Source organism: Astatotilapia calliptera, chromosome 17, assembly GCF_900246225.1.
Source record: "Astatotilapia calliptera chromosome 17, fAstCal1.2, whole genome shotgun sequence".
In the NCBI taxonomy this organism is placed as follows: Eukaryota; Metazoa; Chordata; class Actinopteri; order Cichliformes; family Cichlidae; genus Astatotilapia; species Astatotilapia calliptera.
Genome location: NC_039318.1, coordinates 966062 through 980509, shown reverse-complemented (window position 1 = coordinate 980509; position 14448 = coordinate 966062). Strand labels below are relative to the sequence as shown.

At 45.2% G+C, this 14448-nt stretch overlaps 1 protein-coding gene across 1 annotated transcript; it reads left to right on the top strand.

The window, feature by feature from the left end:
* The first annotated feature begins 6147 nt into the window (after positions 1 to 6147).
* On the top strand, positions 6148 to 12379 carry net1 (neuroepithelial cell transforming 1). The gene is made up of 9 exons (XM_026147568.1): positions 6148 to 6454; positions 8726 to 8833; positions 8931 to 9095; positions 9300 to 9362; positions 9587 to 9760; positions 9860 to 10117; positions 10203 to 10373; positions 10518 to 10704; positions 10791 to 12379. The coding sequence occupies exons 1-9, from the start codon at positions 6362 to 6364 to the stop codon at positions 11219 to 11221; spliced, it is 1650 nt and encodes a 549-aa protein (XP_026003353.1). The 5' UTR covers positions 6148 to 6361; the 3' UTR covers positions 11222 to 12379.
* Positions 12380 to 14448: the final 2069 nt, after the last annotated feature.

Genomic DNA, 14448 nt, shown 5'->3' with positions numbered 1-14448 from the left:
GTTTTCTTGTGTAAAACAAGGACACATCTCTGTTTATAATTTCAATATATGTTACTGGAATGAATCAGACATCATGCAGAATTCGTTAATATTTGTTTATGTATTTTTATGTTTTTGCACTAAGTAATCCCAAAATACAAGAATTTGTATACACACCATCCACTGATACACATACAATAGTAATGCTAATCTACTCGGTCTTCTCCATTTGGCCACAGGTTCTCATCCACATCACATCTTATGTCATCCAGGGCAACACACCTAGGAAAGAATCTTCTGGCTGCCAGAATTGAAGGAGTTGAAAAATTGAAGGAGTAACACCTGTGCAGATGTTCATCTACAATGAGAATCAGCTGTGGCTGGTTAAACTGCATCTTTAGATTTAAAATATGTTTCAATAAAATATTGCTGTTGGATTTTGCTCTTTTCAAGTTTTGCATTGTGTTATTGTTTTGGCCATAAGTTTAACATTTTTGAAAACAGTATGTAAGCACATGCAAAATGTCCTGTACGTACAAAGGTTATTGGCAGTTGTTGTGTCTGAGTGAGAAGATAATTCATGAAATTTGAGAGATGTAGTCATTGAATGCATTTTGTGCCAAAACAATGATAACTGGTCCTCAGTTTAGCCCACATAGACTTCTGTTGTGCTCACTGTGTGAGGACTTTTGCCAACGTGACCTAAGTATTGAGAAATGTGTCCTAGCGTCTGTAAAAAACTGTAATAAATCTTGCCATCAGATCACTGCAAATCAGTCTAAATTTGTGACAGAGCATGCAGAAACCAAGATAGGTGGGAAACTAGGAGCAGCACGGAGGTTAGCACTGTTGCCTCACAGTGAGAAGGTCCTGAGTTCATTTCCACCATCAGGCCGGAGTTTGCATGTTCTCTCCATGTTTGCGTGGGATCTCACTCTCCCTGGGTCCTCCGGCTTCCTCCCACAGTCCATAGTTAGTGGGGTTAGGTTAATGGGTAACTCTATAGGCACAAGTGGTTGTGTGTGTTAGCCCTGCGACAGACTGGTGCCCTGTCCAGGGTGTACCCCCACAAGGATAAGCAGAAGAGAAGAGATGGATTGAATAAGCAGATTTAATTTATGTGAATTTCTAACTTGAAGACAGCAAACTGTCTGTCCTCTGAGTCACTGGGGTTTCAAATAGTTTAAATGATGAAACTAATGGTAAAAAGCTTTGTTAGACCGTCACATGTTTCCTTGGCTGACTGGCCAGGTCGTGCCCTATAGGCTGTTCATGTTCACCACTTAAAAACCTGAATCGATAAATTTTCAGTGCTGCTAAGGACCAGATTGTTCTTATCATGTCCTGATAACAAATGCTGGAAAGTTGATTGTGTTATTGCTTGGCTATTCTCAGTGTGCACCAGCTTTTTGCACACTGCATCACATCTGTTGGTCTCTTACAGGATGATAACGCCTCTATTAATTGTCTTTAGTTTAGTAATATTTCATCTAATCCAAAGTTTCCATTCTCTTTAATATTCTCCACTTACGGATATCAGTATAAGTAATCTTGTGGAAGAATGTGGCTGCAGAGGTATTAATGGTGTATATCATACCAGCCATCTCTTCTCCAGAATGTTAACACCTTCACGTTTCCTGTCAAGCTCTCCCCTGAGTCTGAATAAGCCACTTAGGTGGAAGGCTTCACCCTACACAAGCCCAGTCCTGCCTCTTCACTTTGCATGAGTTGCTTTCATTCTAACAAGAAAGTCGTCACAATAAATGTTTTCCTTTCACTTCTGCTCGTTTTGATTTCCTGAGAATAAGAAAGTGCAGCGTTTGACACTTTGAGGTCAGAGGAAGCACTTCAGGGGCTACGAATCATGTGTTTCCTTAAAATGTCTGTTTGTCCTCACGTGAAAAATGTTTCTGTGACAGACGTCTCGATATGAACTTGACATGTTTTTCTCCATTAGTTTGTTCTGTCAGTGTCTCAGTTTGTTCTATTGACAAAGCGTTGGAGGTTTCACTCAGTCTTAGTCATGTTACTGTGTTTGGTAGCAACCCGGTGTGCTTTGGGTGTGAACAGTGTCAAAACAAACCTTTAAGAAAGTAACCTGAGGATGCCAGTCTGGTTTGGGAACTGTGCTTTTCATTGTTCCTACACCCTGTTGTGTAATTATATCACTGTTTGCTTCTTTTCAATCTCTGTACCTTCAAAAGAGTGAAGGGAATTAGACTTTCTGTCCTCAGAGCTGACACGTCTAAGATAAATAGTATTCAAGGGGTATGTTTACAACAGACGCAGTTGTCACTATTATAGATCAATTTTAATTCAAATTGTCTCAATGTCAGTCGCCTCAAAGTGCTTTACACTGTAAGGTAAAGACCTACAATAATACCGAGAAAACCCCAACAATCAGTTGACCCCCTATGAGTTGGCGACAGTGGGGAGGAAGAACACCTTTGTCACAGAAATGGAAGAAGTTCATTTCAGTGAATACTTCCATGGCATGTTTTTGATATCAGGCTATTAAATGAAGCCATGTGGGTCTGGATCTGGATGCCTGGCTAAGTTTACGGCGTTTCTTCGTCTCACTCCAAACGCTCTGACAGCAACAGGTGCTGGCTTTTCACCGTCTACAGCTTTTCTCTGATCAAAGCTGATGTGCCCACTGTGACGTCCTGTGTTGGTTTTGAATTCTGTGTTTGAAAACCTTTAACTGTAGCCTGTGACCTACCTATGTACAAACGACAGTGTGGCCAGTCATTAGCTAAAGCTAGCAAGACTGTATAGGTGCAATGAACAAGACAGGATTAGGATTAGACTAACAAAATACTGAGTTTAATTTGACCAGAACTGAAAGGCAAACCTCTTGGATGGTCTGAACCATGCAGAAGGTCAAGTTATTGACTTTTAAAAAATGCTCCAGAGGTCTAGTCAACGAATCCAATTAGTGGAGGCGAGGATTAGAGGACAGAGAGCTGCCACTCTCGGCTGCAAGTTGCAGCACCAGTAACCTTTACTTTGAGAAGCATCCAGTTATAATGACAAAGGAAACGTCTCTTTATAATGTTTGACATGGGATTATATTGGCTTGCAGAATTGCATGGGGACAATTGCACGTACCACATCTCATCATTTCTGCTTGGAGTCCACCTCGAGGACATGATTGGATAGTTACATCCAATATGTATCTATATGTATATATATATATATATGTACAATATTGGCGCAGTTATCCGCATTCACCCTCTAAGGATGGACTACTTTAGCCTGAGTGGTCCCATGGAGACACGAAATCTCTAAAAGATGAGCAACAACACATCACTTTCAACATCAATCAAAACACGTTTCAAGTAGTTTGAGCTATCGGGGTTTAAAATAGAGTCCCAGCATTTTTGTGGCATCATTGAAAACAGGCAGCAGAATCGTGTGATGACTTTACATAATTAATGTGTTGACTGTGTTAAAGGACTGGACAAAACGTCCTCTGTGTTTAACTAAAGCTTCAGCTGAAAAATAGGTCTGCACTGGAACTGTAAACACTCTTTCTTCAGTGAGTTATCTGCAGGTTTCTAAAACTATAAGGATACTTTACATAAAAACCCCCAAAAACTGTAGTTTAGTCAAGTCAAGTGGCTTTATTGTCATTCCAACCACGTGCAGTGGTACAGTGCACAGTGGAAGGAGACAGACCCTGGTGCTACATGTGACAGACAGTCTACGCAGGACTGCATAAAGTGTGCAAAAACTGCAAAAAACAAAAACAAAGACAGCGCAACAGAAAAGCACTGAGCACTGGAATGGACAGAAGCATGTACGGTCATTTTCCATGTAGGGAATACATTTTAGGGGGATGTGTTCATGCCTCCAGTTTGCCACAGAATCAGAAACACTCGCTTTCTATTCCATCAGCAGAGGGCAGCAGCACCTTCCCCCTGTTCTCTTCTTACTTTGAATCACTCAGCAGTATTTCTGTGCCTGGAGCTTCCTGCTTTATGCCTTTCTGCAAGCTGTAATTAGGCTCTATGTGCTCTGCACTCACAGCTGCTGATGTGAAGTACAGGTTGAGCTCAGCCTCTTGAGGCCTCGGGGTTGTCTGTCCCTGGCACGACATAGGTTAGACAAAGGTGAAAGTGTGCAGAGCGGTGCATTACACACGCTACTGCACAACTCGGCGGGCTGCGCTCAGACAGGTTTTGGGAGTCACCACTGCACTCCAGCTGCAGCTCAGTCTGGTGTTGTTTTTACGGGGTCTGGACCAGACGTTCAGCTGATTCAGCCGAGGTCTCCCCGTAAGAGTGAGTAACAGCAGGACTGCACAGTGTCTACCACAGGCACACAGACTACACACAGACAGGTTTTATTAGAGCCTGCGTGACTCTTCTGTCTGCATAGTTTTCTCTGTGCTTTGCCATATAAACTATATGTGACAGTATAAACTCTCATTTTTAGCCTGAGACTGAAGTTACTCGGTACATGCTCATACTCCTCTTTGGTTGGAGGATCATCAGACTTCTGACTGCTGCGTCAACAAACCCAAAGACCAAGTGTTAACATCTCGACACCCCCATCAGGAGCATGCATGAAGCTTGTGGCTGGTTTCACACCTCTGTGTTGACCCAGGCGGATGAACAGAGTCCATTTGGGCAGGAAAACACAGGCTTCACAAGGTTGTCCTTCAGCCGTGTTCGCATGTCGGATAAAATGTCCGTTTTCGATGTGCACATATGCATGAAAAGAGCCACGTGTTTGGCTTCTGCTTAGTTCTTTTGTCCTTACTGAAACTGGCAGCATGTTGCCACCCCCTCCCTTAATTAGAGCAATCAACATATGAGCTGCAGCGGTCCCCTGCCCCCCCCCCCACCCCAGTGCTGCTCAATATCCCGGTTTCAGTTCAAACATCTGGCTGAGTGTGTCACAATGCTCCCTGCTGTTGATATGCAAATTGACCATCTCCTCAGTCCCAGTTCAGCTGATGAGACTGATAGGAAGACTTTCAAGCCAGAAGCAGAAACCACTGCCCCCATAATAGTTTGTTGATTGAAATCCATTAATCAAACCAAATCAATTAGTTTCAGCTTTTGTGGCACTTGATGGAAAGCTGAGTACGACCAAGCGTACGACCTTTTAATGTTTTTAATGACTTGATTAAGACTTTAATTAAAACATTCCTGTGACATTGAAACTGTAACTAAAACAGTGTTTATACTCTTTGATTTAGTGACGCAAACTAGCTACATGTGACACTTCTGAAAGCTAAATTTGATTCTTTTTAGGTTTTAATGTTTCCATTTATAATAATTAGCACTGAGAACTGTGATTGTCATGGTTTCTGTCAGTTAGGAGCAATGGTTGATATTTAAAATAACACGGATTCCAATGTTTTATCTTTTTACTGTCATTCTCTCTCTGTGCAGTGAAATCATGTCTTTATCATAGTAAGTTACTGTTTTAGTCTTTCAGCCCTTCATCAAACTGTCTTCACATGATAAGAGCCTCTGTCCTGTAGATGACTGAAGGTAAGGAGCTCAAGACTGATGGGATAACATGAAAAAATCAGCCTGTTTCCTGCCTCTGGCCCTTATCTTGATGAATTTGGTAAAAAGAAACAATGCCTCAGAGTATCCATCAGTTATTCAGCTAACGTATGTGCAGAACAGTGTAATTAATGAGCCCTGCTGCACAGATCGTGTCTCTCTTGGACATATTTTCTACTATTCGGTTAACTTTGGATTTAAAAGTAAAATCAGAAATCTGAACTAAATGTAGAAGAATGTAACAAATGGTTTGTCACTAGGTACCTTTATGATTAAGTAATGCTATTATGGGATCTACAGATGTAGCAAATCGTGGATCGGTAAACATATTGATAAACTATACAGCTGTAAATACTTTCCAGAAATGTGTCTTTAATTCAACGAATTCAGGCTCCATTGACTGAATTACAGAAACTAGCCCGTAGTATGGACCTGCTGTGTGTCCACCACACTTAGCAGTAACGTTTGCCCATCATTTTTACATTTCATAGTAATATTTGGACTCAATAGAGCAGCAAAGCATGCGGGCAGCTATTTGTCTGCACTGAGTAGGAGCTGTTCAAAGGCATTCTGTTTCCTCAGGTAGACCCGTCCCTCTGTCCCTCCTCGGGACTCCTCCCCTGCATATATAGTCCTCCCCTCCTGCTCTGCCTCAGACCAAAGTTTAGAGCTGAGTGCGAGGCAGAGTGAGGAGGGAGCCCCATGCCAGAAAAAGCCAAACAGGGGGAAGGTGTATCTGTTCCGTCTTTTTACGTGCTTATAACTCTTGATTTTCTGCCACCTTTTTTCTCTCTGGTGTGGATTACTTGAAGCCAACTCGTGAGGATTAAAAGGATACTGTGTTTCTACTGAAAGATATGGTGGCTTACGATGAAGTGGGTAGCTTGGTGCCTATCAAACGGACTCTGCAAGTGACAGACTGCCAGAACCAGGCCAACAAGGAGTTAGAGGTGAGATGGCTGAAACTTTACTCTGTAAATGTTTGACCAGAGCTGCTGGAAATGAAGTCATAGTGTGGTGTTAGGTATCACACTGTGAGTCAATCAGCACCTAACCCTGGTTTTTATCTCACGTATGTACACAGTGTGTGTGTGTGTGTGTGTGTGTGTGTGTGTGTGTGTGTGTGTGTGTGTGTGTGTGTGTGTGTGTGTGTGTGTGTGTGTGCGTGTGTGTGTGTGCGCGCGTGCATAGAGACTTTGACCTTTGTTCCAGGGCACTTGGGACAATGCTTAAGATACTGTCAAACCCTGAAAAGTTAATCATTGGACTACACTGCACCTTTTTAGTTGTGAACAGTAACGACCTCCCCCACGCACGGCTGTGTATTCCCCCTGCTCTCGTACGCACCCCAGCAGACACCTCAGTCTCAGTGGGAAATGGGGAGATCAGGTCCATAGTGAGCACACAGAAGAGTACAGGAACAGTGAGACAGCAGGGGGTAGGGTCTCAGTAAACAACCAAGCATTCAAAGGGTAATGCGTTTTACAATGAAAGCAGCAGATATCGTAGGAAACCCAGGTGCTGTCTGTGTATTTCCCTGTGGCTGTGTGGCTTCACTGACAGTAAATCTCTGCAAAAGACAAGTCTGGAAACACTTCACGAATTGAGTCCTTTCTTTCAGTAGAACCCTGTATTTTCACTCTGTGCTGACTTTCTAAGTACCTCCGTCCTTTGATTTGTGCCTGTTCTTTTTTCCATCATTTTCTAAGCTGTAATCACAGGGACACATCTGGCACATGTGAGGTTACATCAAAGAGGAAGCACAGGGAGGGAGCTGAGAAAAGTTTGAGGTTGAAAGTTGAAGGAGGCTACATGTATATTATGTCTGGAGGGTTCGACTGACTGAGCCCAGATCTGAATGGTTTCCAGCCTGACTCGCTCTAATGCCACAGGACTGCCAGGAATAGCAGCATTCCCTGTTTAACTACTGATATACAAAGAGCAGGACGAGTGGCCTCTCATTATCCGCGTCCACAGCGCTTCATGGCCACTACGCTTTTCCACTATTTTCCCTCTGCCCCCCAAAAACACACCAAAAACTACTTGTTACCACTTATTTGTCCACAGATATGAACTGGTGATCACTTAGAGGGAGCCAAGTCTGGTAGCCACAGATAAGTTACAAAAAGAGGAAAGCAGTTGACATGTGGCCCCCGCCACTCGAGGGCTTGCTAAGTTCTCCGTGGAGAGTCTGACCGCAGCCACAGCAGACTGAGCTGTTCCACAGCTGCGTCCACAGAGACCGGAGCCTCAGTGGCTGTACTGTTTCCCACATTTGCTGAGCTGGGACAAAATCTCATTTGGTGTGCGTCAGGGAAACACAAGCGATGTGTTTTATCTTCAGAGGGCAAAACTGCATTACTGTCATGTTAAGATGTTACACTGCAGAAGAAAATGCAAATCGTGTGGAATTATAATCATTACCCTGCTGCTCTTTGATTCCTGTTTCTCCCAGCCTCGGGGCGGGTGAGGAGTTGTGTGTGTTTGGGGGGGTCACCTGCCCCAGGTGCAGTACTCTCTCACGCAAGGCTTGTTGAAGAGCGTGTTTCAACTCGCAGCCATAAATTGTGTGGTGTGCCCCATGCAGCGCTGCACTGCGTAAACACTTTGCTGTATTCCTGACTGCTGCTCCTTTTTCTTGCTCGTAGCAGCAGCACGCTGCCACGCAGCTCCATCCGTAAATCAGGAATCATTTACCCCAGTTTGAGCGATGCAGCAGATCCACTCTGTACTTGAGTTTTCGCTCTTGTCAGAGCAGATAGCAGCAGATTAGAGACACTGAACAGCTGAGAAGCACGGTCTCGTGCATTCCTGGCATTCCTCCAGACCCCCTTCCCCTCCAGATCAGCAGTGAGAGAGGGTCTTTGTGCTCAGTGGGCTGGCCTGGCTCAGGACTCTTCATATGATGGGGCCAACAGCTGCTGGAAGTGCTTCCTCCTCCTTAGTATCTCTGTCTGCCGCTCCGCCAGGCTGTCTGCCTGCGGCTTGACCTCGGCTCCAGCTGCTCGTCTTAAAGGAGGGACTAGAGTTCATAACCAGGATTTATGACGTGACTTGACGTGTTTTGTCACAAGGAAGTCTTTGCTGAGGTGTCACAGTTACTGATCGATTTGTTTTGATCTGCCTCTCTCGCACTTCAGACGTTCAGGGTTTTCAGACACGAGTTATGATAGAATAACTGCACGACTAACCTCCCCTTCTGTTTTTGCCTCCTTCTGCAGGAACCCAGCAACAAGCGCGTCCGTTCTCTCGGCAGGGTGACGTCGCTAGCCAACCTCATTTCTCCGGTAAAGAATGGGGCCGTCCGGCGCTTCGGCCAAACCATCCAGGTAAGCGCTCACGGCATCCAATGGAAACACAGCGCATTGGGGGGACAGGGACATCCCTTTCAACATGTCTAACATGTGGTGTTCTTTCTTTCTGAAGGCCTCTTTCCGGGGCGATGGCAAGTTGCCGGGCGTGCCCCAGAAGCCTTGCAGCAAGGCAGCGGCCCCCACACCACCTAAAAGGAGGAACAGCACCTTATGGTCCGAGACATTAGACATCCACCAGAAAGGAACTTTCTCCACCAAAGAGATCAAGCGGCAAGAGGTGAGTCCAGGAGTCCAGACAGGGATGAATTCTACATGCTTGCTAGACTAGTTCACATGTCTTTGTGTCAAATGGTTTAAATTGGACTAGAAGCCATTCAGCCATCTTGGCTAAGCTCACTATGGTTTAGGCTACGATGTAATGACAACCTGATTTACATGTTTACTAAAAAAACATCTGTCTGTGCCTTCTCCCATTCCTCAGGCCATATTTGAGCTGTTTCGTGGAGAACAGGATCTGATTGAGGACCTGCAGCTTGCACGCAAGGTTTGTAATTTTAAAAGCTCTGAGGCAGCGGGAGTACATATAAAGCAAACAGATTAAATCAGTCTGGCAGGCTTTGAATGCAGCGCAGCCAGGAGCTATAAAAAGACAGGGATTGTTCCTCTGTCTTTTTTTTTTGTACCCCTAAAACTGTTGACCAAGATATTTTTAGTAGCCGCTCCCAAAGCTCTGCCCAGATATTACTGATCACTTTGCTCCATCCACAGGCGTACCACGACCCGATGCTGAAGCTGTCCATCATGTCAGAGGAGGAGCTTACTCACATTTTCGGCAACTTGGATGCCTACATCCCACTGCACGAGGACCTTCTGGCGCAGCTCTCCAAAGCCACGGGGCCAGACGGGACCGTGGGCCAGATTGGGCAAATTGTTATTAGCTGGGTAAGTGTCTTTGACTTTTTGAGCCATCAAAAGCTTTTACGCTAGTAAAACCGCATTTTGAATTAGCAGTTAGATAAAGAGTCCCTCCTTCCTTTGCAGCTGCCCAGGCTCAATGCCTACAAAGACTACTGCAGTAACCAGCTGGCAGCCAAGGCGCTGCTGGACCAGAAGAAGCAAGACCCACGTGTGCAGGACTTCCTGCAGCGGTGCCTCGAGTCACCTTTTAGTCGGAAACTGGACCTGTGGAGCTTCCTGGACATTCCCAGATCCCGCCTGGTCAAGTACCCCCTACTGCTCAAGGAAATCCTGAGACACACTCCAGCAGAACACCCCGATGCTGCCAGCCTGCAGGAAGCTGTAAGTCCAGGAGACAAACTGGTTCAACACACTGATCCATCATAGTGCCTCTCCCATGTAATAATTAGGCTGCTTGTGTGTTCAGATCACTGTCATCCAGGGAGTTTTGTCTGACATCAACAAGAAGAAAGGGGAGTCCGAGTGCCAGTACTACATCGACAAGCTGGAGTATCTGGACGACAGGCAGAGGGACGCTCGCATCGAACGGTGCAAGAGTCTTCTGTGTCACGGGGAGCTGCGCAACAAGAGCGGCACGGTGAGCACAGCGCACACTTCCAAGTCGTCCTTCGGTGCTTCTCTTTGCATGTTAACACGAGGCTGCCGTCCCACATGAGGTGGGCTATGTGCTCAGATGATGCTCTGGTTTGAAAGTTTCTGTTTTTCCTGGAAATTCTTTCAGAAGCTGCACGTGTTCCTGTTCACCGACCTGCTGATCCTGACCCGCCCCGTCACCAGGAACGAGCGCCAGTGCTTCCAGGTGTACCGGCAGCCAATCGCAGTGCAGGATCTGGTGCTGGAGGACCTGCAAGATGGCGATGTCAGAATGGGCGGCTCTTTCAGAGGAGCCTTCAGCAATGCAGACAAAGGTAAGGCTCGTCCCAGAAAGTGTCCGCTAGTAGCCTGAGCAGCACTTTGCCCGCATTCCTAATGACGCTCTCTGCTTTCTCTGCAGCCAAGAACATTTTCCGGGTACGTTCCCAAGACCCGAGCCAGGCACAGTCACACACTCTGCAGGTCAACGACGTCTTCCACAAGCAGCAGTGGCTCAACTGCCTCCGTAGTGCCATTGCCGTCCACCGGCCTCTGAGCGAGCCCTCCAGCCCCAGCCCGCCTACAGGCAGCGTCCGTTCCAAGCGCCGCCCTTCCTCCGTTTCTGCCATCATCCACATGGAGGAAGCAGACGAGAACTACCCGCAGCCAGGCTCTCAGTCGGCCCCGGCCTCACTGTGCAACAGCCCCACCACGGCGTCCCCTTCGCCTCGCTCCCCGTCGTCGTCCACGACGTCCGTGTCATCGACGTCATCCTCACCCACGACACATAAAACCAAAAAGGACAAGAAGGCTCTGTGTTCTTTAGGGAAGAGAAAAGAGACGATGGTGTGAGGTGGAGCGTTGGTAGAGAACGTGAATGGACCTCTTTGTTTTTCCTGTACATAAAACCGCACAGCACATTTATGAGTGTCTGCGTGTTATTACAGCAGTGTTCTGTTACTGTCCTCCTTGGCAGCTATTTACCTTACTCCTCCATCCAAGTGCATCCCATAGAGACACAGTATTCTGGAGGGGGGTGCACGTGGTTCAGCTCTAAAAGGGAAGCATGACAAGAAGTAAACCCACGGTTCACACTCGGTGTGGCCAGTTTGCTGAGTTCTTGAAGAAAGAGTTGGTGCATCAGATCCTGTTTACTATAAAGTTCATATTTAAACATTCTTTTAGACCTTTCTTTGGGGGATAATACACTTTATATTTTCAGATCTATCCTAGTATTGTTTTAGGTATTGTAAAGCAGCAGAGTTTTAGCTGTTAGGGCAGGTTTTTGAACATTTGCCAATGTCAAGGTGAAAGACAAAAAGCCAAACCCCAAAAAGGTGAGGTGTACCACACAAACAGATTTCTGTCATAGTTGGGTTTTTAGACTGAGCAGAAGATGTCTTATTTTTATACATTCCTTAAATAACAGATGCTAGAAGCCAGACATTATTTTATTTTATTTACTACAGAGGCATTAATTTAATTCCAGAACAGATGATATGTCAGCAAAAAACCGTGATGAAATCATATCGCAGACGAGATGATGCGTTTTGTTTACGACAAAATTTTGAACTGAGCCACGTTGGTTTCTTAAAAAGCTGATGCCTGAGAATGAGGCGGATCACTTTTCAGTGTAGGATCTTGCATGGAGCTTTAGTTGTGGACGCCGCTTGCACCTGAAGAGGCGGCATGATGTATGCAACTGTCCCGAGGGACGGGACTAAGCGACGATGAAAGTTGTTGAAGGCAGAAGAGAACGAAGACGAGAACGATTAGGAAGTGAAACGCTCAGTGTGACATGTGTAACTCCCGTCATCTGCTCAGGTGGATGGGGAATGTTGCTCATGGATGGAAAGAAATGAAAGGAAACTGTACGTAGGGGAAGGCAGATGAGGAAGGATTGGGAAAGTGACTACAGGATTTGGCTGGTTGTTGAGATGAAAACGAGTGAAACGGCAATTTGATGTAATTAAAAGAACAATAAAGATCTGTGTAAGATTTGCAACTGAACCTTTGACTCCATGTCTTTATTATTCACTTTGTTTCAAACATGAACTCGTAGCTGGAGCTTTTAGGAAAAGCACTTATTCGCTTTCCTGCCAAGCTAGACAAGACGATAGAGCGCTTGGATCTGCTGCTAAATATAAAGCTATCCGATTGTTAAGTGATGACGTGACGAATCCTACTTCCGGGTCTAAAGTAGTCTGCGTTTAATATGGCTTTTGTGTTGTTAACATGTTTAATGTTATGTATTTTCTTCTATTTAATCTCAAAAAGCTCCTAAAACAGTCAGTGATCCCTGTTGACCTCCCTCGGCTTTTATTACCGCTAATCATTTATTTAAGCTCAGTTTTTAAAACCTTAGGATGTAACTACAGCCCAGCCCATGCAGCAGTATATGAATGACTAACCTCGTATTGTGGATGGATTATCTCAGTTGTTCTCCTGGCTGAAGTTTGGTCCTTTTACAGCATCCTGCCATGCGATTACATTTGTTCCTGACCACCGAGAACACTCACGTTAACTTTTATCGAGTGGAAAAAAAGTTAGCTTGTTTATATTATGCTAACATAGCTGTGTCGCTAGCGGTCACGTAGCACATCATTATATACCAGCTAGCCAAACTTCAGTAACCCTACAAACGTCACCGCTGTTTAGTTTTCTGTCTTCATTTATGCTGGAAGTGATAGCAGAGCTGTACGTTTTAATTTGTTTCCAAAACCCCGCAGTCAGGACATGCTATATTGTATTTAGATAGAAGCTAGCGAGCTAACTCCCTGCTAACTTCTAACTCCGTTAAATGTCATAAATTCCGTTTTCATGGATGCCTGGATGTTAAACTCAGTTGTTACACCTGGTAGAGCAGAAGGCTGATCATTTTATTAAAGATGAAAGACTTTAGACAGTTTTTCAACTCTCAGTAATGCCATAGTGATCGTTTGATATATGGACCTGCAGCGGAGTTTAGGCCCAGACACGGCTAGTGACGTCAGACTGAACAACCGGATTGGCTGCAGCTCATTAGCTTCAGTTGCCAAAAATAGGAAAGGGTAACTGTCCAAGTCTCAAGCACCAAACACACAGACTGCTGAAGACACTGGGCTTTAAAAGCTAAAGCACAACTGTCAAAACTCTGGACCGGTTTCAAAATAAAATAACTTCCTGTTTAGCAAAACTGACTGGAGGCTAGTTTTAAACTAAGCTTTCAAAATAAACAGGTACAAGTGGCTGCTAGTTTTCAAATTGAGCAAAGACAACAAGCAGCTGGATTTCATACTAAACTAACTACATGTCTTTGAATCAGGCAAAGCTAAACTGCGTTCTAGTTTTCAGAATAAGCCAACACGCCGCTACATTTCCACACTAAAATAAATAAAAACGGTAAATGGCCTGTATTTATATAGCACTTTACTAGTCCCTAAGGACCCCAAAGCGCTTTACATATCCAGTCATTCACACACACATTCACACACTGGTGATGGCAGCTACATTGCAGCCACAGCCACCCTGGGGCGCACTGACAGAGGCGAGGCTGCCAGACACTGGCGCCACGGGGCCCTCTGACCACCACCAGTAGGCAACGGGTGAAGTGTCTTGCCCAAGGACACAACGACCGAGACTGTCCAAGCCGGGGCTCGAACCGGCAACCTTCTGATTACAAGGCGAACTCCCAACTCTTGAGCCACAATCGCCCCAATACATTGGCTCTGCTGTAGTGTCTGCTAGTTTTAATACCGAGCCAACCAGCTATGGTTTGAAGTTAATTTCTAATGGTCAGGATACGTGTGTAGACCAGGGGTTGTAACCTACAACATGAAAAGAGCCAGTTTAGCCCCACCCCCACACACAGGTGACAGGTGAGACAGATGACCATCTCATCAGGACAGGATGAATTAATACATATAGTAAAGTACATTTTGCATATATATACTTATTATAGTATCTGTACTAAGAGGGTTAGGGTTAACTTGTGATCCACGTGCAGCAGCGCCCATGAGGCTCACAAACCTAAATGCATGTAGGCTGCAAGTATGCAATGCATACTTTATTAACCCCCACAGGGAAATTAGCCCTCTGCA